The 24,531-nt window shown below is 33.9% G+C and overlaps 1 protein-coding gene across 3 annotated transcripts in view; it reads right to left on the bottom strand.

The window, feature by feature from the left end:
- MMP16 (matrix metallopeptidase 16) overlaps positions 1-24,531 on the bottom strand; it is a 279,034-nt gene that overhangs the window by 68,472 nt on the left and 186,031 nt on the right. For all 3 annotated transcript variants that reach the window (XM_002759052.6, XM_054246553.2, XM_035276883.3), the window contains 2 exons: positions 8,086-8,247; positions 5,860-6,071 (listed from right to left, as the gene is read on the bottom strand). In XM_002759052.6, coding sequence (XP_002759098.1) covers positions 5,860-6,071; positions 8,086-8,247 — 374 coding nt within the window. The remainder of the gene's footprint in view (positions 1-5,859; positions 6,072-8,085; positions 8,248-24,531) is intronic.

The raw sequence follows: 24,531 nt of genomic DNA, 5'->3' as shown, positions 1-24,531 counted from the left end.
TGTATCTTGGACTTTTCAAAGCTGACCAAATACAATCACCCTGGTGATTTTCACATTTTGGGTTTTCTCCTTAACACTGATCACACTGCTCAGGTTTTCTCCTTACCACTGATCACACTAGGCAGTTGCTGCATGGACCCTGTGGTTGTTTCTACTGCTCTCTACTAAGTGAATATAAGGCCCATGGCTCAACTCAGCCTTCTCTCATGTGTAAAAAGGCCTTTACTCTTTCTGTGTTGTAGGTTTCAACTTAAAGAAATAATTTCTGGCTGATAATTACATACTGTCCACTCACTAATAGGATATAAACACTTTAAGGGAAAAAGATATTTTCAACTTCTTTTAATTCCATAAATTCCATGTCATGCATATTTGAATATTCTGTGTGAGCAAGATGTGATGCACTAATACAAGTGATATGAGAAAGACAGAGTTCCAGATTCCAAGAATGCTAGAATCTAATCAGAGAAAAATATACAACAAAGAAAAAAAACAAAAACAAACAAACAAAAATTCAATGAAAAGAGTAACTCTTGGTCCATGGGTAGACATTTAGCAAAGAATACAAAATTTAAATTGATATTAAATAACAAGAGATACTCCACTGAACAGAAGAGTCAAGGGGTTCAATGTTGACTAATTGTGAAGGGTTTAGTCACCAATGAATATTATGGAAATATAAATCAGGGCAAAATTGTATACCTCTAAACTACTTCTTTCGCTAAGCAACTCTGTTCTCTCTCGCTTTCTCACTGTCTGTATGTGGGTATGTCTTTCTCTCCTCTTTTTTATAATACATCTTTTTTATGAAACAAAACCACCTTGGCAAATGAAATTGAGCCATACCCTGTATTTACTTGACTATGACTCTTCAGTAGAATAAAGAAGGTGGTCATAAATGAGGATGGTCATATCTAAGAATAAACAGTATATGATACATAAACAAACACAAGAATTAGACAAATTAAAAAAAGCAAATACTATCTGCTTTGGGTTGACTTTTTTTGGTAAATGATGAAATCCTTTCTTACTCAGAGTCATGAGACTTGCTCTTCTAGATTAACTGGAAAGACGTTCACTATACTTTTTTGAACACTGTTCCACGATAGCTTTGTCTCTTCAAATTAATCTTTCTAGTGCTAATGTAAAGCATTCGCCTTTGCTTATTCCTCTTAAAGAATTAGTCGGTAACCAAAGATAACCATCCTTTTCTTTTCTTTTTTTTTTTGACACTAAAGGAACTTCTGGTGCTGGATACAATTTTTCCTATTCTCAGCTTCAAAAGAATACAGTTACCACTATATGCATTCATTCATACATAGTGAAATACTGTGTACTGAAATATATTCTGTACATCTTTGGCTAATTCTTGCCTTCTGTTTTTTTTTTTTCACACCACAAAATAACTAAAATATTCAATGTTCTTATATTGTACTCCAAAGGTGCTTTGAGAGTATTCATTTGAACAATCAGATTGCTGTTGTCAGTTTAGTTACAACAGCTTACACTCTTTAGGGAGTAGTCTTAAAACCATCTTTTCTAGGGTAAGGACAAAGCTTCTTTTGTTACTATTATTTTGTTTCTCTCTTCCTTTTCTTTTTTTAGACCGAGTCTAGCTCTGTTGCCCAGGCTGGAGTGCAGTGTTGCGATCTCAGCTCACTGCAACCTCCGCCTCCCCCATCCCATTTCAAGCAATTCTCCTTCCTCAGCCTCCCAAGTAGCTGGGATCACAGGCATATGCCACCATGCCCAGCTAATTTTTGTATTTTTAGTAGAGACTGGGTTTCACCATGTTGGCTAGGCTAGTCTTGAACTCTTGGCCTCATGATCCTCCCGCCTTGCCCTCCCAAAGTGCTAGGATTACAGGCATGAGCCACCATACCCAGCCTTTGTTTTCTCTTCTTTGGCATTTTGTTTTGATTCCCATTTCCCTTGATTAGGTAATTTACATTCTCTAAAGATTATAAAGCTGCATGGTTTAAAATTTTCATGCACAAGGAAAGAAGGGTGTGTGTGTATGTGTCTGTGTGTGTGTGTGTATGTATAGACATATCCCATCTCCTACAGAAACTCATATCTAAGTGAACTCACTTTAAATAAATGGATACCTGGAAAGTGTAATGTAAATAAAATCCTCTGAGAAGAAGCTCACTACCAAAAAGCATTATTCTGAAAATGCTATTATAAAGAAAGGCTTCTTTCTTACAAGAAAACAAAATTATCTGATGCTACTACCTTTTACTTATATCTAGATTTTCTTATTTTTGACTTAAAAATCATGTATAAAGAATTTACATAAATAATGCTTATTGAAATCTTTGGGCAAAGAATAAGAACTTACCAAAATAAAATGCTTCAGGGATTTCTTTTGGGCTGATTATCATCATATAAAAATAATATTGGTCATAGTTTGATTATGCACTTCTTATACTGACATCCCTATTCATTAGCACTGAACACTATGAAGGTCACATGAACCAATCTCTGCTCTGGGGAAGTAAAAATCTTGTTGAGGAACACATTTCAATAGGAAATAATTCTAGAAGACAGAAATTAATAATATACTAATTGAATATGGAGAATAAATATAAAAATCACTAGAGAGAATCAGTCAGAGAAGATGGGACATTGAGAACATGCTGCAGAGGAAACATTTGGATGAGCAGAGGCTTGAGAGGCTATCCCCAGACATTAAAATTTAGGGGAAAATAAGTGTTGATGGGTAAGGGTTGAGAGATTAAGATGCTTCTAAATTGTGTAGAGTCTGTAATAAACAAAAGTGGAAAATGAAGTAATATTAGTAAGAGTGAGACCAAACAATGAGCGATACTAAAAATATTTGAAGAGACAGTCAATAAGGAGCAAAATATGAAAAAGAATGATGTGCATATTGAAGAAATATTGAAATGGCAGATAGATCAGATATGGGGCAATGGCATTAATTTAGAAATAAAGGCAGTCTTGACTACGTAAGCATAGAGGAGAAATTAGACCAGTCAGTAGTCATTAACACTGAAAAACAGAATTCCAGGCTCTGTCATATGTAAGGGTTCTCACATCCTTACGTGACACTCACAAGTGGAACATCTGTGGGAAGCGTTTCATCCACATGTCCACCTTGAAGAATAGAATGTAATTTGCAAGAAACCCAAGTGTGGCCTGTTGTGTTCACTGCTACATATCCAGTGCCTAAAATAATATCTAGCATAACGTATGAGTGGAGTAAATATTTCTTGAATACTTATCACTTCAAAATATAGTTGAAAGTCTACTTTTCTTTTGAAACTTTTCTCAGTTATTTCAGGTGACAAAGCACAAAGCCTAGGGGGAAAACATGGATTTTGGAGTCAAGCAGACCAGGGTTCAGCTACTGACTACTTTTTAGAAGTGTTTCAACAAAACTTTTCTGATTTTCAGTTTTTTAAATTTGCAAAAGAGAATGCTATCAATCTTTCAGTGTTTTTTAAGGTCAGAGATACATAATGGGTACCAAATGTATGGCAACTATTAACTAAGAGCAACATATACCCCTCAATCATACTTTCTTTACATCTATGCAATGCTGTATATGTCTGAATTATAACACTTATCACTTTATGCAAGAAAGTAACATGTCTGTCTTTTCTCCTCCATATGCAAACTTCTTGCTATACTACTCACTTCTTTAATGTGCCGAGATAATTTGTCTCAAAATTCATTACAACTACAATTTCAGTATAATTTCTTGTTTGATTAGACTTCAATACTTTCTCTTTGTTTCAGTGTCATGACTTTTACTCCTGTGTATTAAAAGTATTAATGTTCAAGTTTGTATTCATTCCTGAAATATGAGTTCTGCAAAGACAGGAATGCTAGTTTCTGTTCACATATTCTTGATGCATAGGAAATTATGCTGGGCACACAGACACATTCTATCAAACATGAGATAAAAAAATAAAAATTATGAAATTTTGTGCCAAAATTTTCATTAGGCAAATGGATATTATGAAGAACAAAAAGAATATTAGAACATGTTATCTCCCAGAGAAATTATTCTTAGAAAGAAAGCAATAATTCTTAGAATTACTGAAAAAATTAAATTCAGACAAATTTTAGAAACGCTGTCCTGTCAGGAATTTTGCTAAAGAAATCCAAGATAATCTCAGAGTTTAGGGATTACTTATATTTTTTTGCATACCTGTTTTGCAGGCCTTACTTACATTTTTTGCATACCTGTTTTGATATTGAAAATAGCAGCTATTGCATTCTACTTGAGAGTCTCATCCATGCACTTTTTATCAGTTCCTGATTTCAGGACCATCTTTTGTTTGTCAACAGCACTTACTAAAACTTCTACAATGTGTAGAGCAAAGAGGCTGGTGAAAGCAATCACTAGACATGAAGACACCAGTCTCCTCTGAAATCAGCAACCTATTTAGATAGACAGGAATCATGAAGAAATAATGCACTAAGAGTGAATTTCACATCACATTCTCAGAGAAGGTTGATGCTTTGGTATTATTATTATGATATCAAGGTATAAAGCCTGCAATGTTGAAATTCTGCCAATATAATAAAAACAAAACCCTTCGGCTTTCATCTAGTGTCTTGCAGAATAAACAAAAGATTGCTCTGTGTTCATTCCAACTAGTTGCTGTGGGCCTAGCCACAATGAGTAACAAGATGAGTAACACAGTGAGTAACAAAAGTAAGCTTTTTCTTTACTCTTTGAATCTAAATTTATTAAACTACTTGAAATGGAATGGTGATATCTAATTATTACAGGGCATTTGCAGAACTCAAAAATCTATTCATGTGCTTTAAGAACATATTGATTTTTTCCTGGAAAGCATGATGCTTTTATGCATGTTGTATCAAATCCAGATCTTACTTTCCAATAAAGAAAATAGAGTATTTTATCTAGTAAAAATTATATGAAATCTATATTTTTAAATGATAGCTTCTGCTAGACAGGAAATTCTATGTCAGTAGAACAGCATTTGATTATTTTTATTGATTTATGTCCACCAAAAATGAGAGCACATTATCTTATTTTAAGATAAATAATATTGACAAAATGTGGCTCTTTTAATATTCTAATGCCAACATCCAAACTTATTTTCTTCATTAATCTTTAAGACTGGTTTACAAATACTAGGAGAGAAAATTATTTTTCAGTATTATGCTATATTCACCTTCCAATATTACATAATTTACTTTTGATATACTATTTATTAGTGTTATTTTCTAAGAACCTGATATTAACAGCCTTTTTGCAAATGTAAAATTAGTTTCAGCTTGTAACCTTTAAAAAAAATATGTTAGACATAACTGCCTAACAACATGAAAACAATAACATGTATATGTAAAGTTAAAATGATAATCTCATAGAGAAGACTTAACTCAAATGGCTACCAGTAGACCCCCAAACCAAATGATCAATGTTCCTCCTGTAAAACAATGCTTTAATGATCAAATGAAATTACAGGGATCTCATAAAGATATGTAAGCCACAGATACAATAGCTGCGGTATGCCTGGAAGTGGCTAAGCTCCCAAGCAAATCATCCCTATTAGTTCCTATTCATGATTCGAATTATGCTATTTTATCTCTTCATAACATGCTGCAATTTTTTTTTACCCTCACATTTTAGGCATTTTAGCTTCTGCTGACATAAATGCATTCCCAAAATAGAATGTTACAGCAATCTTCTGCTAGACATTTAAGCCCATTTGTGCACTTATTTTTTTTTTAATGCTTTTTTTGAACTTTCTAACTGTGAAAGGGCTGGGAAGGTAGTGTTAGAATGAATGAAAACTTGTTTTCTAAAGCAACACTAAACACTTGCTCTACTGTTAAAAAAAAAAATCAGTCTCCTACCTTGAACACAAACATCTCACGGCGAAGAATAGCTAGAGTGTTAAAGTTCCCATCACAGATGTTGGGTTTGGCTCCAGGATAGGAGGGTCTGCCGGTGGGAGGCCGAGGAGGTTTTGGCCTGTCATTTTTCCTTGGGTCAGCCGGAGGAATAGAGCGGTGTGGGGGCACTGTCGGTAGAGGTCTTGTAGGTGGAGGAATCTTGTCAGGTGGACCTTTTGAAAATATGAGGACAGTGCTTGGCTCACTTAAAACTGGAATAGAGCTGGAAAATATGCTACAGAGAACAATCACTTATCAGCAGAGGGCACAGACTAAGTGAACTAAGAGGTCTTTAAGATAGTATATTTTCTGAAAAAACAAAATATCTTACCCAAAAAAGCATTGCTAAATCTATCTGAAACAGTCCTTATCATGCTAGATTCTGGATCCAGGTAGCTAGGTTTTCTTTGTCAATTTTTACTAATATTTTTTATAGCTTCACCACGGCTATTTTTGGAAAAGCTGCTTTCAGATCTTTTTCAGAAATAGGTGGTATATAAATAATAAATAAATGGAAAAGAATACTGGAGCCATGTATGTAAGCTCCAACAAAGTTAATCCTAGATTTTGCTAGATAATGATTCTCTGCAAATATTTCCAAAAGAGAAATGTTAACTAAGCAAAGTTTATTCTATCCTATGTGTCCAAGCTGTTTGATACCCTTTTATTGATTTTCACTGTTTTCTTCTAATGAAATGTTTTGATAAATTGCTGGAAGAGTATTTCATTTAAGAAGTGAATCTAAAATACCTATTGATTAAAATACCACCAGTAAAATATTAATGTGAAAAAGTATTTCTCAAAAGAGGCTTCTAAATAAAGCCAAAGTTTACATATGTAATTTGTTACAGATGTTAAGCATCATTTTCAAGAGATTCATGTTTTAAAAAAGAAATATAAAGCTGTTTGCATTTAATATTTAGGTATGGGAAGAATATTTTTTTGCAGACCTTCAGTCTAGACTACTACTTCATCAGGTCGTGAGAAAGAGACTTCTTTCAGTAAAGCACTTAAGAAGAATTTCTGATGATACACACTTAGACATAGGATAGTTCAATTCAACATAAGTGATATTTAGCACTGAGTCAGACATATCTCTCTTCTTGGTATCCCAGCAAACTAAAGAACAGCACAAAAACTGATCTTTTTTTTTACAAATTGATTTTAACCCTGAGAGAATACTTACCACTGAGTTATTAAAATTGAAAAAACTAATGTATGTAAAACAAATTAGTGAACTTAAACTATGCTGCTTAAAAATGCAAAAGACATCTTCTGGATACTGGATATTAACATACAGATGGCACACATTTGTCTTTGTATTGTAAAAATAAAAGCTTCACTTCATTAATTTAGTAAAGCATATTTGCTATATGTAAATTATAAATGTCAAGCTATTAGCAACTTTGTGTGAAATAAATGCCTTTATAAAGGTCAATGGTTGTATGAGGAAGTTAGGATTTTAATAAATATGCATGATACTCTTTCCCTTTTTCTCTTAATTTGCATTCATTGAAATAAATAAAAATGACATTATACTAGAAATTTGTTTTGCACTCTATTAATAAACCACTACTTGTTTTAACTCCCTTGTTTGTAATTTAACTCCCTTGTTTGTAACTCCCCTGTTTGTAATTTAACTCCCTTCTTTGTTAACTCTTACTCTAGGTCAATAAATCATTACATGACTTTGGGACCAATTTCTCATACCATCACATAAGGGTATTTTGTGGACCTTCAAAAGTATTTGGCCTAGGAAATACCTAACATCGTATCTCTCAAACTATGAGTCAATCTGTCAGTTTGTAGAAAAGTCTCAGCATTTTATATATGAAAGTCTTATATTTTTTTCCTGTTTTCATTGGTTACATTCATTTATTATATATTTTTACCTGAATTTAAAAAACTAAAGTTTATCAGAACTTTGCAGTAACTGCAGGTTTCAATCAAACTCAGTAAGAAAATTTCATCAGTGCTTAACATTGTTCCCATAATCTATACATTAAGATAACTGGGACCTTTGTCAATGAAATTCAATTGATAGAATAATTTTGCCAGTAGGCCAGCTATATACTTTTTATTTAGTTATCTATCTTATTCTTAGAGCATCTATCTCAAAGAAGAAAACACAGCAGAAATTCTGAACTTCACTACAGGATTACGCAAATGGGAACAGTAGTAACCTACCATATATCTTTTGGATGCCCTGCAAATCATCATTAGGTAGTTTGAAGTTGTCTGTTTCCATGTACTGGTAAAATGGAGCCATGATGGCAGTGGGATCATTGGAATGCTCCAATCCCAGAGCATGCCCCAGTTCATGAACTGCTACAAGAAATAAGTCATTTCCTGTGTGAACAAGAAGAAAATAAGTTATTGTAACTAATATCCAAGTACAGAATTGAAAAGGACAATTTGGTGTTATCAACATTTCACCCAAAAAAAATAGGAGGAACTCTTTCCTTCAACTATTAGTATGGTTTCATCATTGGCTTTCCTACTGGCAAAAATACAATATCCTTCGCTCAAAAAGGGGTCAGTGAGGAGGTGATGATGAAGAAGTCACAGATATTTAGAATCCAAAAGGGAAAAACAAATAATAAAAGTTGAAGGGCAGCAGTATCAGAAACTGATTCTACTGCTGTCAAAATACTCTGCTAATTATGAAACACATAATGTAAAATATCTTAGTTTTATGCCTCACATTTAATATAATTTTAACAACTTAGTAAAAAATATAGGGCAGACATCCTCCTTACTTTTATACAGATGAGTAAAGTAAGACACGAAGATGACAAGTCTTGTCAGGAACAGCAAAGGGCTGAGATTGTGACTCAAGGTATTCTGACTTCTAGACTAAAGCTTTAATTTCTTGCTAGCCTAGAATATAGGAATACAATATTGCAAAATAAAATCTATAGGCTAACAGTCATACTTTCTAGAATTCTAGTTCTAGCTTTATAAATACCAATTCTAATCTTTTCATACCTAATCTGAACAAAATATATTTATCTTAGAGCTGCTGCTCATCACTGAAAATTTCGACCTGTGGTAAACTTGCAAAGTGAAATCTACTGAGTAAAAAAATCTGCAGAGATATTTGATGTGATTTTATGCAATCAACCCCTGATGATGACTTCTACATTTTGTTCAATCCTGGATCATCACAACATACTCAATATGAGAAACAGAGGTGGTCCTACATCTATATTTTTTAATGCTGAAAATTTAGTTGGACAATGTGATGTATCAATTAGTTGGGGCTGTTACATTTCTAAGGGTTATGTTTCTAAGTGAAAAGTTTAATGTGATTGAACATGAAGGGTAATATTTCACATGAATACCTGCCATAAATGCAAATATTTAATAATTTCAACAAGAATTATTTTTATGAAAACCCCTTTCCGACCACTTTTTTTGGTACTGTGATAATTGCCTTCAGAAGACTATTTTTTGAACCCAAAGCCAGGTGAATAACTAACGTAGTCAGTCACAGAGGAATAGGTGAAATCATGAGGCTAACTCTTCATATGATATTAGCATATCAAAAAGGAGTTACTGAAGGGGTCTACCTGAGTAAAATTACTAATAGAGCATGGTTATTGAGGGTTGTTTAGAGAACACCATAGTCATAGACGGAAGAAAAAAACAGAAGGAAGGAAGAAGTTATTCATAAAGAGTTGCATAACTATGACAATGTTTGCAAGTATGTAATTTAGGGAGAAGACTACTAAGGATTCTGTCTTGAGGCACTCGCAGGTGAGGAGACGATTGGAAAGAAAAGAAGCTATAGTCATTTATAGTTATGAAACAACCCCAATACAAAATGAACACCTTAGTTAAGATACCAATCTGATAACCAAGAGGCTTATTGCTATGCTAAATGACATGTTAAGTGGAAGACGAATAGCTTTGGAGCATGCCCATACCCAAAGAATAGCTTTGGAGCATGGGTCAACTTTGGCTGGAGCATGGTATCATTGGGCTAAGTGAAAGGACACATTTTCACCAACAGCAGACCAAATGGCAAAACAAAGATCTATCAAGCATACACAGGAACCAAAGAAGCTCAGGCAGTCGAATGAAGAGCAGAAAACTCAGGAATTGGCATTGAAGTTCACCATGAACAGCTAGTTACACCTGAACGCAAGTCAGAAGACAGTGCTCACTCAGAAATTAGCTTCAGACACTCCTGGCCTTCTTTTAGCAAAACTGATGCAACTTCTTGATCAGAAAGTCCCAATATGGACTTACACGGATTATATCTTAATTTAATCTTCAAAAGGAAAAAAAATTCCAACTTTCATTCCCTCCTCCTTGCATATCACCTTCACTAGAAAACACACATCCTGCTCTGTTCCTAGACACATAGGAAGTCAGTCTTACTTTGATGCAGATAAACATTGCTTTCAGTCAAAACTAAAATTTTGGCTAGGAGACTTGCTGAATTATAAAGACACTTCAAACCTCTCACAAGAAAAAAGTCTCTTGGTCTCAGATATATTTTTTTCCTTTTTTTGGGTAGAAAGAGGAATACAAAAAGACAAAAACAACACAGACCTAATAGCAAACAGGTCATAACAGTCAAAGCCATTCTGTTTCATGTACCTGTTCTCTTCAGATCATTCATATTTTTCCTAAGCATCATTTTGAAGGGTGGAGTTATTCCTTGTCTAAGGAATAAAGTAAGGCTTTAAAAGAAAATTAATAGGACCAGGATATGAACTTGTGACCTGTTGAGTACTCTACAGCATTTTAAATCAGAAACATTGGCCAAGGGTGCCAAGTAATTACCATTCTTCAGATGATTGGCAATAATGTAATTAAACCTTACTTGCAGCTTCACAATAGTTTAAAAGGGTAAGTTGTTCAATAAAATACTGCCCTGTGATTTGAATTCCACTAGGAACAAAAGTTGTTGGCACACGATGAGCTTCAGACAATTAAAATGCACTGGACCTCCTTCCTAATGATGAAAATAATAACTACTGCTGTAACTTATCATTAATTCACATTATTCAAAATCCTTAATTGTTATATGCCTTGATTTTATCACCAAGCAGGCAACAAAGAATAAATCAGTCTCTTGTTTCTTAATACAGAAATAGTACTTGCTTCTTTTGCAAGATTTTGAGTTTGAGTTTGTTGCTTTCAACTGTATCTCTAATCTCCTTTCCTTTGTATATTCCAATACAATATTAGAATACTAAACTGTATATTATGAAGGATAATGCATTATTTGTCATGTCTTTGTCATAATTATGTCTATATTTTATTCCAAGCTCCTTCATCCCTCCATGCATTTTCACATACTGTTCTCTCTGCTGACATATCCTGAATGTTAAAAAATGATCGTGTAATATTTTATACATACAAATTGTTCTGAGTAATTCTAACATTTATAATCCTACTAAAATTTTTGGATATCACCAACATTAATAAATCTCTCTCTGATGTTTCTGTGTTCCCATAACTTTGGTTCCTCCATTCCTTCCAGAGGTCATCACTATCCCGAGTTCTGAATGTCTCATTGCATTGCTTAAATTTTTGTTAAATGTATTTTTGTATATTTTGCCTTGCTTATACTTTTATCAACTATGTATGTTTCAATGAATTATAGTTTCTGTTAGTGTTGGAGCTTTGCAAAGTTTATCTTTACATGCTGTCTTCTAAAACTTGTTGAAACTCAACATTTTTTCCTAATATATGTCCTCCAGCTTGCCTTTGTCAGTTGTGCAAATCTTGTTTATATATATATATATATATATATATATATATATATATTTTTTTTTTTTTTTTTTTTTTTTTTTTTTTTTTGAGACGGAGTTTTGCTCTTGTTACCCAGGCTGGAGTGCAATGGCGCGATCTCGGCTCACTGCAATCTCCGCCTCCTGGGTTCAGGCAATTCTCCTGCCTCAGCCTCCCGAGTAGCTGGGATTACAGGCACACACCACCATGCCCAGCTAATTTTTTGTAGTTTTAGTAGAGACGGGGTTTCACCATGTTGACCAAGATGGTCTCGATCTGTTGACCTCGTGATCCACCCGCCTCGGCCTCCCAAAGTGCTGGGATTACAGGCTTGAGCCACCGCGCCTGGCCAAATCTTGTTAATATTTTAAAACAAAATTCAAAGTCATCACCTCTGCGAAGCCTTCTCCAAATTCCCACGTAAATTCAGTGCCGCTACATCTGTGTATACTTGACCTTTCTCATATAACTTGATTGTAACACGTATCGTAATTGCCCTGAAAACTTCTGATGCTCTTAATATTTACTTGTAGTTTAAGAGACTGATAGTAAATTTGAACAGATTTCTGATCCTAAACATATAAATATTTAAAATATTACAGTCCATATCTAGAAATAAAAATCAGAAATCATCATTAAACCTGTGATTAGTAGAGGCAGAGATTTCTCCAGTGCTTAGTGGATGAATAAGATGGAATGGGTCTTCTCAAACTGCAGCTCTATCAGACCATGAGTACAGTTGGTTTCTTTAGCTGAGAAGCTAAAGAGATATGTGGGAGCCAGCCTCAGAGGTGACAACAGTGATCCTCTCCTCCTGATCTCACACTCACATTGTATGAGGGTTTTATCAGTTTGCCATAGCAAATCATGGTAGAAGTGATGGTATTTGACTTCTAAAGTGAGGTCATATGATATATCCATGACTTCCATCTTATTTCTCTTTGTTTCTCTCTCCCCTACCTTCCCCTACACCTGCCCCCTCTACAGCCATGTGAGTTAGCTTGAAAGTGAATGTTCCAACCCCTTCATATAAGTACAGCCCTAGCCAACATGGGTATCCCTGAAATAACCCTCCTAGCCAGAACCACTTGGCTAAGCCGCTCCTCGATTTCTAACCTTCAGCGCTAGAATCTTCAGAACCATGTGAGATAGTAAATTGTGGTTTTAAGTTGCTGCGTTTTGGGGTAGTTTTTAAATGCAGCAATAGATAAGTGCTGTGGGGTATTTTAGTACTCTAACTCCTCTCCATTTGGTTTGGATTAAGAGATGATTCTAAGACAAACTGAAAAATACAGAAGAAAGGAAGCTACTTTGAAACATGTGAGTGTTTGTATAGCACTTCTGAAATAAACAAGGAATAAAAATATTGTCTATTCCAACTCCCTCTACAATAAGCAAAAGGCTTGGCATAACTCTTAGTCTGAAGGAATGTCTGAGTTTGAAAATTTCCAGAGGTAGGAATATCATCTGTTTTCTTGTCTCCTGTGTTTTTTCAAATATGAAAAACCTGAAACATTGTTGTACCTATGCTATTCCTCTTTGCACTTTACTGAAAAGAGGGCCACTCTCTTGGTGGTCAGAAAAGCCAGAGAGCCAGATAAGTCTGATAGACGGATGTAAAAACATAAAGGAAATACTATTTATTGAGCATCTATAATGAACTATAAATATCACTGAACTTCTTATTGAAACATCTTGACCTAAACTTTATTACTCCTTCTTTACCAGTAAAGCTCTCAGAGGCTATGGAACTTGCTCAGTCAGGCAGCCCTTAAAAGGCAGAGTTGGTATTTACATCCTGAAGGCACAGGTCACCTAAAAGGACTTAGATCACAGCTTTGCAAAACAGAAGCTGAGAGAAGCTGATCTTGGGTAAATTATCACACATCTCTTTCTGACACTATTGCTCTTCCATGAAGCCTCCAGTCTTTCAAGGTGCTCTCTCTTGCCTTTTTCCTGCCCGCCATCCCTGCCCTCAATATTTCACATAGGCTGGGCTGCTGCCCTAGTGCCTCAAACTCTAGAAGCATCCCTCTGTCCTTTCTCTAAATGCTTTCCTCCAATTGAATCAAACACAGCTTGACTATAAAAATGTTTATTATTGCAATCATTTATTAATTACTTACCATTGATGAGTAAATTTCTTGCAATGCACCTACAATTATGAGTAGCATTTACAAGTGTGTCAGATAAATCTTATTGAGCTTTATTTGATGGCAAGCCTAACTTATTTTTACATATGCTCAGACTTTTGGAGTCTTTTGTCGTACACAGGACTATTATTATGCCCCAACACTTGAAGAATTAAATGAAAAAATAGATTTTATATGTTATACAAGTGACAGGATGAGGATGAAATATCAATTAATAGTCATATGTGCCAAGTAGACTCCTAGGTACTTAATGCGTTTATCTACTCCCTGCCATATTAATTAGGTTTTAAAAATTATTATTACCATTCTACAGGCTGAGAAACTATGACTTTCATTGACAATGGAACTTGACCAAAGTTATACAGTAAGTGACAGAATCCACAGTCAGGTCCAATCAAGAGCTTAGTGTGCTAATAAGATGCACTTCTCTGGCTCTACAGAGCATCACATGAGACTAGAGCCACCCTGTCAAGCCACCTTCAAAGAACACAGCTGCGGCACAGGAGCTCTTTGTAGGCATCTGTAATAATAGTATTTATTTTTTTCTACTGAACTAATAATAAACTTAATATTTTACAACTTAGTAAATGTTTTAGTCAGCCCTGGCTGCCATAACATAATACCACATACTGTGTGGCTTAAACAACAGAAATGTACTTTCTCATAGTTCTGGAGGCCAGAAATCTGAGCTCAGGGCTCCAGCACAGTCAGGTTCTGGTGAGGGCGCTTTGTCCTGACTTCTTCAATGCCCAGCTTCTCTGTGCATACTCACTTGGTAAACAGAGAGAAAAAGGAAGCTCACTTGTGTTTCTTCTTATAAGTAAACTAATCCCAGTAACTGGACCTTATTCTCATGACCTCATCCAATCCTAATTCTCTCTTAAAGACCTGATCTCCAAATACTACTGGATTGAAAGGTTAAAGCTTCAACATATGAATTTCGTGGCTCTAAACACAAATTTTTTATGAACACAATTCAGTCTCTAAAAATTCCTCAGTCCAATTTAGCTGCTCAAAGAGCTTTTATCATTTTCATTGCTTCTTACTTTTAATTAAGTTTGAAAGTCCTGGAGATTTTTTTTTTTACAATTTTTTTAAAAACAATATTCCTATAATTAGAAGAAATAAGTATAGTATGGAATTTCATTTTAAAATTTTTTTATTAAAAAATTAAATTAAATTAAATTTTATTTTTGGAAATGTTAGAATTGTCTATTTGGATGTGGTTTGAAGCATGCCTAATAAGTCACAGTTAAACGCTGGGCACTTAAAATATGAGGAAAACAAATTGCCATTTAACAGGTCTTCCAAAATCAGAAAAAGTACTTTTAGAAACATATAAGTGTCAAAGATTTATAGCTTTTAATTAAATATTTAGATTAAATCGATATACTTAAAACCACTTAGGCATATGTTACTCAAATAAAGTAGAAAATCTAAGAAAATATGTGAATAATCAATGTCAAACTATATGTTTAATTCCTCTGTGCTGGAGTTTGAACATAAAGCCTGAATTTAATGAATTAGACATGTCTTTACTTAATTCATATAAGTCTTGCTGATAAAAAGCAAGATTGGATATGGTTAATTGCACCATGCTAAAAACAAAGCCCTTTTGGTTTCCTGTTGAACTCAGTTAAGATCCTAAAAACATTCTCAGTTCTGTTTCATGTTATTTATTTTTGTGTGGTTTATCTGTGCAACATTTTTTTCCCTGGGTAGCTCAATTTGATTGGTCAGGATGATTCTGGAGGCCTACTTGCCTCTCTCTGCAGCTAGTGTAAAAGAGGTCAACTTTATTGACTCCTTAAAAAAAAAAAGTAATCACATAATAAATTGCAAAGCTACTTTTCAGGAACTGATCGGAATTAACTGCCATATTGTTATTACTATTTGCATAATACAAATTTTATTTGTATTCCAATCCTGGTAATATGTGCAACAATTTCCAGACCAGCAACAATTATATAACACAAATTATTTAAAAAATTCCCAGTTATCTACTATGTGCAAGGAAATATATGCAGAATTATTGAACTAATGACAAACAATTTATCATACCGTGTAATTGACTTTCCTACTTGGGCCAGAAAATATGAGTGCCTGGAACTCTAAAGATCAGTCACCCAAGGCTTTCATTCTTCATTTAGGAACTGGAGTAGTTCAGTAATGAGGAGCTTTTTTGAACTCATAATACTCTCAAAGTATCTGACAAACAATAAAACTTACCCCACAAAACATGAATGAATTAGCAAAGTACTGCATATTATTATGGAGTTATTTCTGCCCTACTTCAGTCCTTTAAGACATTCTGGGGTACACACTCTCAGTCATAAGATGAATAAGTTACGGGGGTCTAGAGTATAACATGATGATGATGATAGTTATCAATACTGTATGTATATTTGAAATTTTCTGACAGAACGGATCTTAAGTGTTCTAGTCACACACACACACACACACACACACACAAAACGCTAACTATGTGAGGTGAAAGTGTGTGAACTATTGTGATTGTGGTGATCACTTCCCAGTGTGTTTGTGTGAGTGTGTATATATCACATTCCACACCTTACATACATATCAAAAATAAAAGACGAACCATATTTAAAATCCTGACTCAACTATTGACTGTATACAATTTAGTAAACTACTAACCTCTCTGCAATTCAGTTTCTTCATTTGTAAAGTGGGTGTGACATCACCTATGACAGGGTTGTTAGGTTAAATATCATCAAGTATATAAAATAGTTTGAAGATAGTTTAAAAAAATCTCGAAGATAGTTTACTGTAAAAAGTGGGAATTTCAGTAACAAAAACAACAAGTACTTCTACCACTGTGAATATTCCTGTAATCAACAAAGCTTATAACAAACTTTTGAGGTAGATACTAAATGACATGAAATTGAAGCTCGAGTACACTGGATCACAGAAAGTAAATAGGCTGTTATGTGCCCGAATAGGAAATTAAATATAGTTCTGACTTTACGAAAACAAGTGCACCAACTGGCTAAACATGGTTACTATGCAAATGTATGTGAGTGACAGAGTAGGGAAATACGCTGGGCTCAAGTTCTGGAGAGTTCTGAATGCAAGGTATGAATGAGATTATTATGTAGGAGATAAACGAGTACGATGAAAGTTTGACATTGAAATGATATTGCTGTAAAATAATTTGGCCTCAGTATGCAAATATGTTTGGAGTGAAAGGACTAATGGCAAAGAAAGCAGTTAGAAGACTGCTTCAGTAGACAAAGATACTAGGTGATGAGGGATAAGGTAGTGATGAAGGGAACAGAAAACAGGAGTCAAAATGAGAAAAGGAAGTATGTGAGTGATATAATCATTTGAAATCAAGTTTCTGAACTTAGGGGTTATGACCAACAATAATTATTACATTATTACATTACTGTTGGTCATATCCCCTAAATCACCAAATCCCATATAAAGAGCATGTCCTCTTTTACTCTCATTATTTCCAAAAACAGAAAAACTTAACTTGGATATTGATTAGAACTTTCAAGTTTATGATTTTTAAAGGCTGTCCGTATGAATTTAATATATAAATACTTCCATTATTTTCACAATGTAAGGTATTTTATTGGCTTTTCTTTGTAAATTTTGTGCTTAAATGAATAATTAGTAAGAAATAGTACAAAAGTTTATAAAATGTTTCAGACATTTGCTTGTACCAGCACATCTAGATTCTAGTTCCCATATGTATTTTGCTATATCCTTCAAGCACTTTGCTAACGTGAGCTTATCCTACAAGAAAAGTGCTTGAAGACTTACTGTTACACCAATGATACAGTGCTGTTATACATGAGGGTTGGCTCATAACAAGGAGATGGGTTGGTTCTTTTGGAGGAAGGACATTGAGCTTACTGTGATGCAAAGATGCAGAACTGGAAAAGGCATGACCTTTGTAAATAGCTTTCCAGCTGCAAGCTCAAGGTCAGCCTTTACCTGCATGCTGTGGAGAAAGGCCTCTGTTTCCTATCAGCCTTTTGAAGCCTTCTTAAACTTAAAAGCCAGTACAGGCATGCACAATTGCATATGAGAAGAATAATTCACAAAACAATTAGTGTATTTTGTTCACAAAATTCCTGCTTTTTCGGTATACATATTTGGACAACAGAAACTTTTTTTATTTTACATTGAAAAAATTTCTGATTCTACACTAAAGAAACAACTCTGATTAAAGCATAAATAAAGGGTAACTTACATAGAAATTGAATTTAAGACGTATTTTGTGGCTTATGTCTTAGATGGCCTTAATTTTCCCTGCAGCTTGACTAAACTTTAGACAAGATTTGTTTCCTGACCATAAGCTCCAGACTTCCCTTTTCTTAAAGCATTTACTATAGGAAACTTTCAAATATAAATTCTTTCATTGTTCCTTTCAGATGTAAATATTATCCCAGACTCTTGCCAGTTTTACAACCCAACCAGGAAATGTCTTTATCTTGGATGTGGGAGCCATTCTTTGAAATGTAATCATCAAGCAAGATAGAGTCCTTGTCTTCCTGTCTCTATGGGAAGGGATGAGCTTTATTTTGATTAGCAACAATTAGCAAAAAAAGATATCCTAATCACATTGATGGACCTCTTCTCTATAGTTATTAAAACCAATCATGACTATACGTCCCTAGGAAAATATTGGGAAAGTATTTATAGGCTGTGGAAGAAGGGGGTCTAAAGATCTGGATGGTGGTTAGACTCATTTAGGGACATAAACAGACTTACGTAGGTTTTCTGGTTCATTTCCACTTCCTTAAGGAGAACAAAAGTTGGAGAATAGTTGGGTTTCAAAACCTAGCTCTTGGAGACCAGAATAGAGACCCTCACAGAAGGGATGTACAAATTCCAACATGAAGAAAGTGGCAAGAGAGAAGAAACTAGAAATCAATGTTATAGTTGTGTATTTAGTTGCTAGAGTGGGTGTGTACATGGCCCTCAGAGTAAACCCATGCAACATGTTTCTCTGCACCTGGATATATTTACATTCATAGAAGCAACGAACCTCTATTCAAGTAAACTGCTTGTTTTCTGTAAGGAGGAGCAGATTAAATTAGTGATAGAATTTAAAAGTTGATGGAAGATAGAATTTTAGTTGTTTCCCAAATTTTGCTATTTTCAGTTCATTGCCACCTGATAATTCATTTTTTTAAAGTAAAGACTTGATGGCCTAGATATAAATAATTTACTGTTTTAGAAAACAAAGCAAAAAGCAAATAAAAACAACCCATTACAACTCAAGTGTTTGCACAGAGATTAAAAACTTATAAACATTTTTTTTTTTGAGACGGAGTTTCGCTCTTGTTACCCAGGCTGGAGTGCAATGGCACAGTCTCAGCTCACAGCAACCTCTGCCTCCTGGATTCATGTAATTCTCCTGCCTCAGCCTCCTGAGTAGCTGGGATTACAGGCACGCACCACCATGCCCAGCTAATTTTTTGTATTTTTAGTAGAGACGGGGTTTCACCATGTTGACCAGGATGGTCTCGATCTCTTGACCTCATGATCCATGCGCCACGGCCTCCCAAAGTGTTGGGATTACAGGCCTGAGCCACCAATAAACATTTTTTAAATAAAACATTAATACATGAACAACAGCAAGCATAGTAAAAAAGCATAATAATTTTATCATGACATATTCAGATATCTTGATGATTGCCCTTTCTTCTCTAAGTGAAGCTTTTCTCTGGAAGAGCCTGTTTTGCCCTCAAAAATGAAAAAAAAAGGTTGTTTTTTCTATTAATGATTTAGAGGTATTTTTATTTTTTTCTAAAGCAACCCTCTTTCTATACTCTTCCCAACATGGATTTTTTTCATAAAGATACATAATAGTAAAACTAGACCAAAACATGTACACAAATATTTAAAAAAATTATAACCTTAGTAACTTAATATAATCATGTATTTTTTAGAGTAGGTTTCACATATATGTATAAAAATTCATAGACATATAAAATTATATATATATGTCTATGTATACACACACACACATTATATATATATATATTTCTTTTATAGCATACTGTGTACCTTATACTTGACAGTGGAACAGTTGGCATTAAATTACTGTGTTGGCTGGCAGAATGATTGCCCAGAGTTTGAAATCAACAACTCAGGAATTTCTGACAAACAGTTATTTATTTTAAATAAGATTTCCCAATTCAATAAAAGCTATTGATGCTAATAAGAAAAGACAAATGTGTTTGCCTTTCTGTAGTTCTCATTTCAGAACAGTAACTTGAGCTCATATTGGTTTTTTAAGAAGCAATGTAATACATGTAAATTTTTCCTTAATAAATTGTCCTTAATGTATGAATTTAAAAAATAATATGCAGAATGACAAATTCAATAATTATTTGTGTAGTCAAAATTAGTGAGGATTAGCTGAGCCAGTTTATCAAGACATTTTGATGTAGTGGACTTTAAAATAGACATGTATATGGCACATATTAGTAAAATCAGAAGATTCATTCATTGCCTAGTGTTCACACAGCAAATTTTAAAACATACTTCAGGATCTTGCAAAAGGATATGATGTAACCTAAGTGTCTTCCTTATCTGCTTTCTTTAGTTTGCATTTAGAGTGGCAGAACTGAAATAGCAAGATAAAAATGAAAATGAAAATTAAAGGACTTTTTTTAATGATAGATATGCTTTATAATCATCTGTGATTTATTCCACATATTCTGTAACTAAAATTCATATTTAAATTATTTCAGTGTAGGTGCAGCAAAATATCTTGTCTTATTTTTATTTAGTAAACAAATATTTGAAAGGCCTGCGTTTTCGCTTAGAAGTTGGCAGACTATTCTGTTAGCAATGTGATTAAGAATTTCAAATGTTCTGAGGAATGTTTTCTTTCTAGGATACATGACTTGGATGGAAACCATAACCTAAATGTCTTGTGAAATGTGCGTGTGTGTGTGTGGTTTGTAAGTAGAGCAATGAATAAAGCACTTATGCTTCATAATTTTTGCAGATGCTAAGAAAATAAATTTGTATAATAACTTCACTGTAGTCTTGGAAATTTCTTCCAGCAAACAGGAACACTTAAAAATGTATTAAAAATATTGACTCAAAAAAGGTAAGGATGTAAATCCCTGATTGTGAGATTTCTTTTCCTTTTAATTATGTCTTGATTGTAAAGAATGCAATTAATTGAGAAGCAGTTTGCCTCATTTACTAAAGGATAATAGCAACATTCACGGGGTACCCATTGTGGCCTAGACTCTATTCAAAAAAATCTTTTAAGGTAGATATAATCACCTCAGACAGCACCTGAAGAAATAAAGGCCTGGAGTAAATAAGTTGAAAGCTAGTAAATGGTACAGGCAAGTTTGTATCCAGGTCTTTTTGTATCCAAAGGCAAGTTTGTATTCAAAGTCTTTCTTCCTATGTTGAATATGCTTATCCTGCATTATTTTACACACACACACACACACACACACACACACACACTTTTCCATAAACTTCATCACCTAAAGTAAGGTAAAAGATATAAATGTAATTTTATGACACAATTAATAAGATAAGAATCAATGTTGACACCAAAAAGGACTACCATTTCTTTTTATGTTTGCTCACAGACTGTTAGATTTCATGAATTTTAGTAACATACAGCAAGAATGTATGGTCCACTGCATGCCCAACTGGAAAGACAGACTATTCACAGGAGATACAAGTGTCTCTGAGGAATTTACTGTGCTCTGCTAGACAACATCTACCATCGCATACTGTCTATCATCCCAGACAACATCTATCATCCCATAATGAAAACATCATTATCATCACAGTACTTTATTGGTCAAAATTCTAAAATAGTTTCTTATTACAGTTGAAATTACCTATTAAAAACTACCTTTCATAATCTGGTTCAGATGTTTTTATCCAACCCATCTTTCACTATTCACTCACATGTACCTTTATTCTTAACAGCTGCCCTAACAAACCATAGTAATTGTTACCTCTCTTACTTCCTTCATGTGAATATCATAACACACATAAATGTGATAAAGATCTGCCCCTCTTCTCTCATTGTTTAAAGTTTTAGTATGTTTTATTTTGATCAAACAGCCTTAGACTGTCAATGTTAAGAAATGAGAATCAAACTGTGTATGAATGATTCCATTCATTACATCATGGCGTTTATTGCTGCAAGGAAAATGTCTTCTGCAGAGGTAGAATTTCCCTCTGAAACTACTTTGACTATTTTCACATAATCCCTCTGGTCTTGTCCTGCTCTATTTTGTTAGTCATCCTAACAGTGAAGTGATTTTTACCAAAATCTATTTTAGCTGTGGAGAAATAGAGATTTTTAAAAAATACGCCATTAAATTACTCATGGATTCCCTTGTAAAAAGTAGAAAATTAAGTATTTTATATGTACATGAGAATAAATTTCAGTACTTGAAAAACCTTGGAAAAATCTTTAAAATATGATTTTTCAATTGTACTTTGTAAACAACTTCAAGAATAATATTGTTTAAGTTAGCCATTGCTATGTAACAAATCAAGATCTTAAAACAAAAGTCATGGGTACTGGGTTGTTCAAGAATAGATTTTTATGAGGTTTCAAACTGTTGACTGGAACTGTCGAAAGGCTTGACTAGGGGAGGCTCTATTTCAAAGCCGAATCAGGAAGTGTTGGAAAGCTTTGGATCCTGCTATCTGTTGGACAGAGATGTGGTCCTGACCATGTGGGCTCTTTGCATATGTTGGTTAGATGTCCTCATGACCTGTCATCTGACTTCCTCCACAGTGACTGATGAGAGGGAAAGAAAGACTGCCTGCACTAGAACCTGCAGTCATTTACAACCTAATCATGGAAGTGATTCACCGTTACTTCTTCCATAGTCTATTCATTAGATGTGAGCCACTTTGTCTAGAGCTCAAGAGAGGATTACACCAAGGCATAATTACCCACAGGTGGCTCACTGGAGGCCATTTGGGGGCTGGTTACTCCAGCATCAATAACAAAAGTGAATGCAGCCACTTGAAGCAATTTCTAGGTTTTAGATATTGTACTAGGTGTTTGCACTCATTGTAATAAGTATGCAAGGGACAGTCTTTCATCTACATTTTTCCTATGAAGAAACTGACTCTGGAAAGTTAATAAATAACAAAGAATATTGCTAATCACTGGTAAAGCCAGAATTCAAACCTAGGTTTACTGTATTCAGTTAGCAATTTTTCTCCCCTTTAACACTGTGCCTTTTTTATCTTCTACGATAATAATAAATGATCTAAACTATAATAATTTTTATTCCACATGCTGTTTTGGGAATTCATATTACTTAAGCATAGAGAAAAAACAAATCGTATTGAATTATATTGCCCTTAAGTTTATTAAATTTGATTCAAGGGACAATATTACAAACTTCAGAATCTGATACTTTTTAACATGACACTTAGATAAAGAAAAATTGTAGAGATCTAACTTGCTAAATTTTGAAATGAAGTGTTTGTGCTAAGAATTGTTCTCCCAAAAATCATCCAAAAACACAGGGTCCTCTTTAACACTGTCTTGTCCACTAGGAGTTTGCAATAACCCTCTTCAGTTGCTATTCTACAAAGGCTGAAGAATCAGGAACTAGTGATGGGTAAATTGAACTTTTAATGATTTAGTATTTGTTTATATCTGAAGAATATTTTCTCTATTCATTCTGCTATAGTAGTCACATTCTTTAAATGTTATAATTATGAGTAATCCAGTCATCCTTCTCTATTTTTGACAAAGAGATTGTGTAGACATATTGTCATATTAATGACTCTTAAGTCTTAGTAGCCATTTTTTTGACAAGCAAAATTAGAGCTTAAAATAATGATGTAGAATTAAATACAACACTTAGAACCAGAACTAACAATGTGACAGATTATTAACATATTAATTATAATCACTTTTTTGATCATTTTGTATCCTGCTGACCTTCATCTTGTAATATAATCTTCAAGTTGAACCATATAAAAAAACAAAAGAAAGAAAGTAGATTGCAATTCAGTATCAGTACAGTTTTCTGTTGTAAATAAAATGGAATGTAAAAACAAAGAAAAGATACCTAATCAGAGCCTCCAAAAGCAGAAAATGATTTAAAAAGCAAGATACTCCTGTACAGAAATGTAAAACACTTGCAGAAAAATGTGCATATGAATATGTATTTTTAAATTATTTTATAGCATATGCTTCTTAGCAGCTAATTAGAAACTCCAACTCCAGCAATATGTCACCAATTCTCACAAAAATAATAACCATAAGAAACTGCTTTCAAAATCCCAGCATCTCCCTTGGTCCACTAAAATATTAAAGACACATAGCTCTTAGATTATTAAAAGGGCATCTTCCTTCATACTTACATAAATAAAGAAATTTTGTTTTTCTTCTTCTTTCCTTATATATCCAATATTCATGAAGGTTTAATTCAACTTCAAACTTAAAGGTATTCAAATATTTATAAATTATGTACCTAGAACAGATCTTCCCAAGAACTATTTTTACCCAGAGAAGTACCTGTATTTTCTAAATACTTTATTTTCTATTTTGTAAGCCAATTTTTTAAAATAAAAATGTGATTAAGTTTTGGGGTCTTTGGTATTGTACATTGCCAAACACAAGTATCTAAATAATTTTAAACCATGTATCTATCTTCTCTATATATATTTTTCTAATTTTCCTCTCAATATATTCCAATTAATTCATCAGGTATTATCCTTTCTAGGG

The sequence above is a fragment of the Callithrix jacchus genome, chromosome 16, assembly GCF_049354715.1.
Source record: "Callithrix jacchus isolate 240 chromosome 16, calJac240_pri, whole genome shotgun sequence".
Lineage (NCBI taxonomy): Eukaryota > Metazoa > Chordata > Mammalia > Primates > Cebidae > Callithrix > Callithrix jacchus.
The sequence above is the reverse complement of the archived record's forward strand: the minus strand, read 5'-3'. Positions and strand labels throughout refer to the sequence as shown.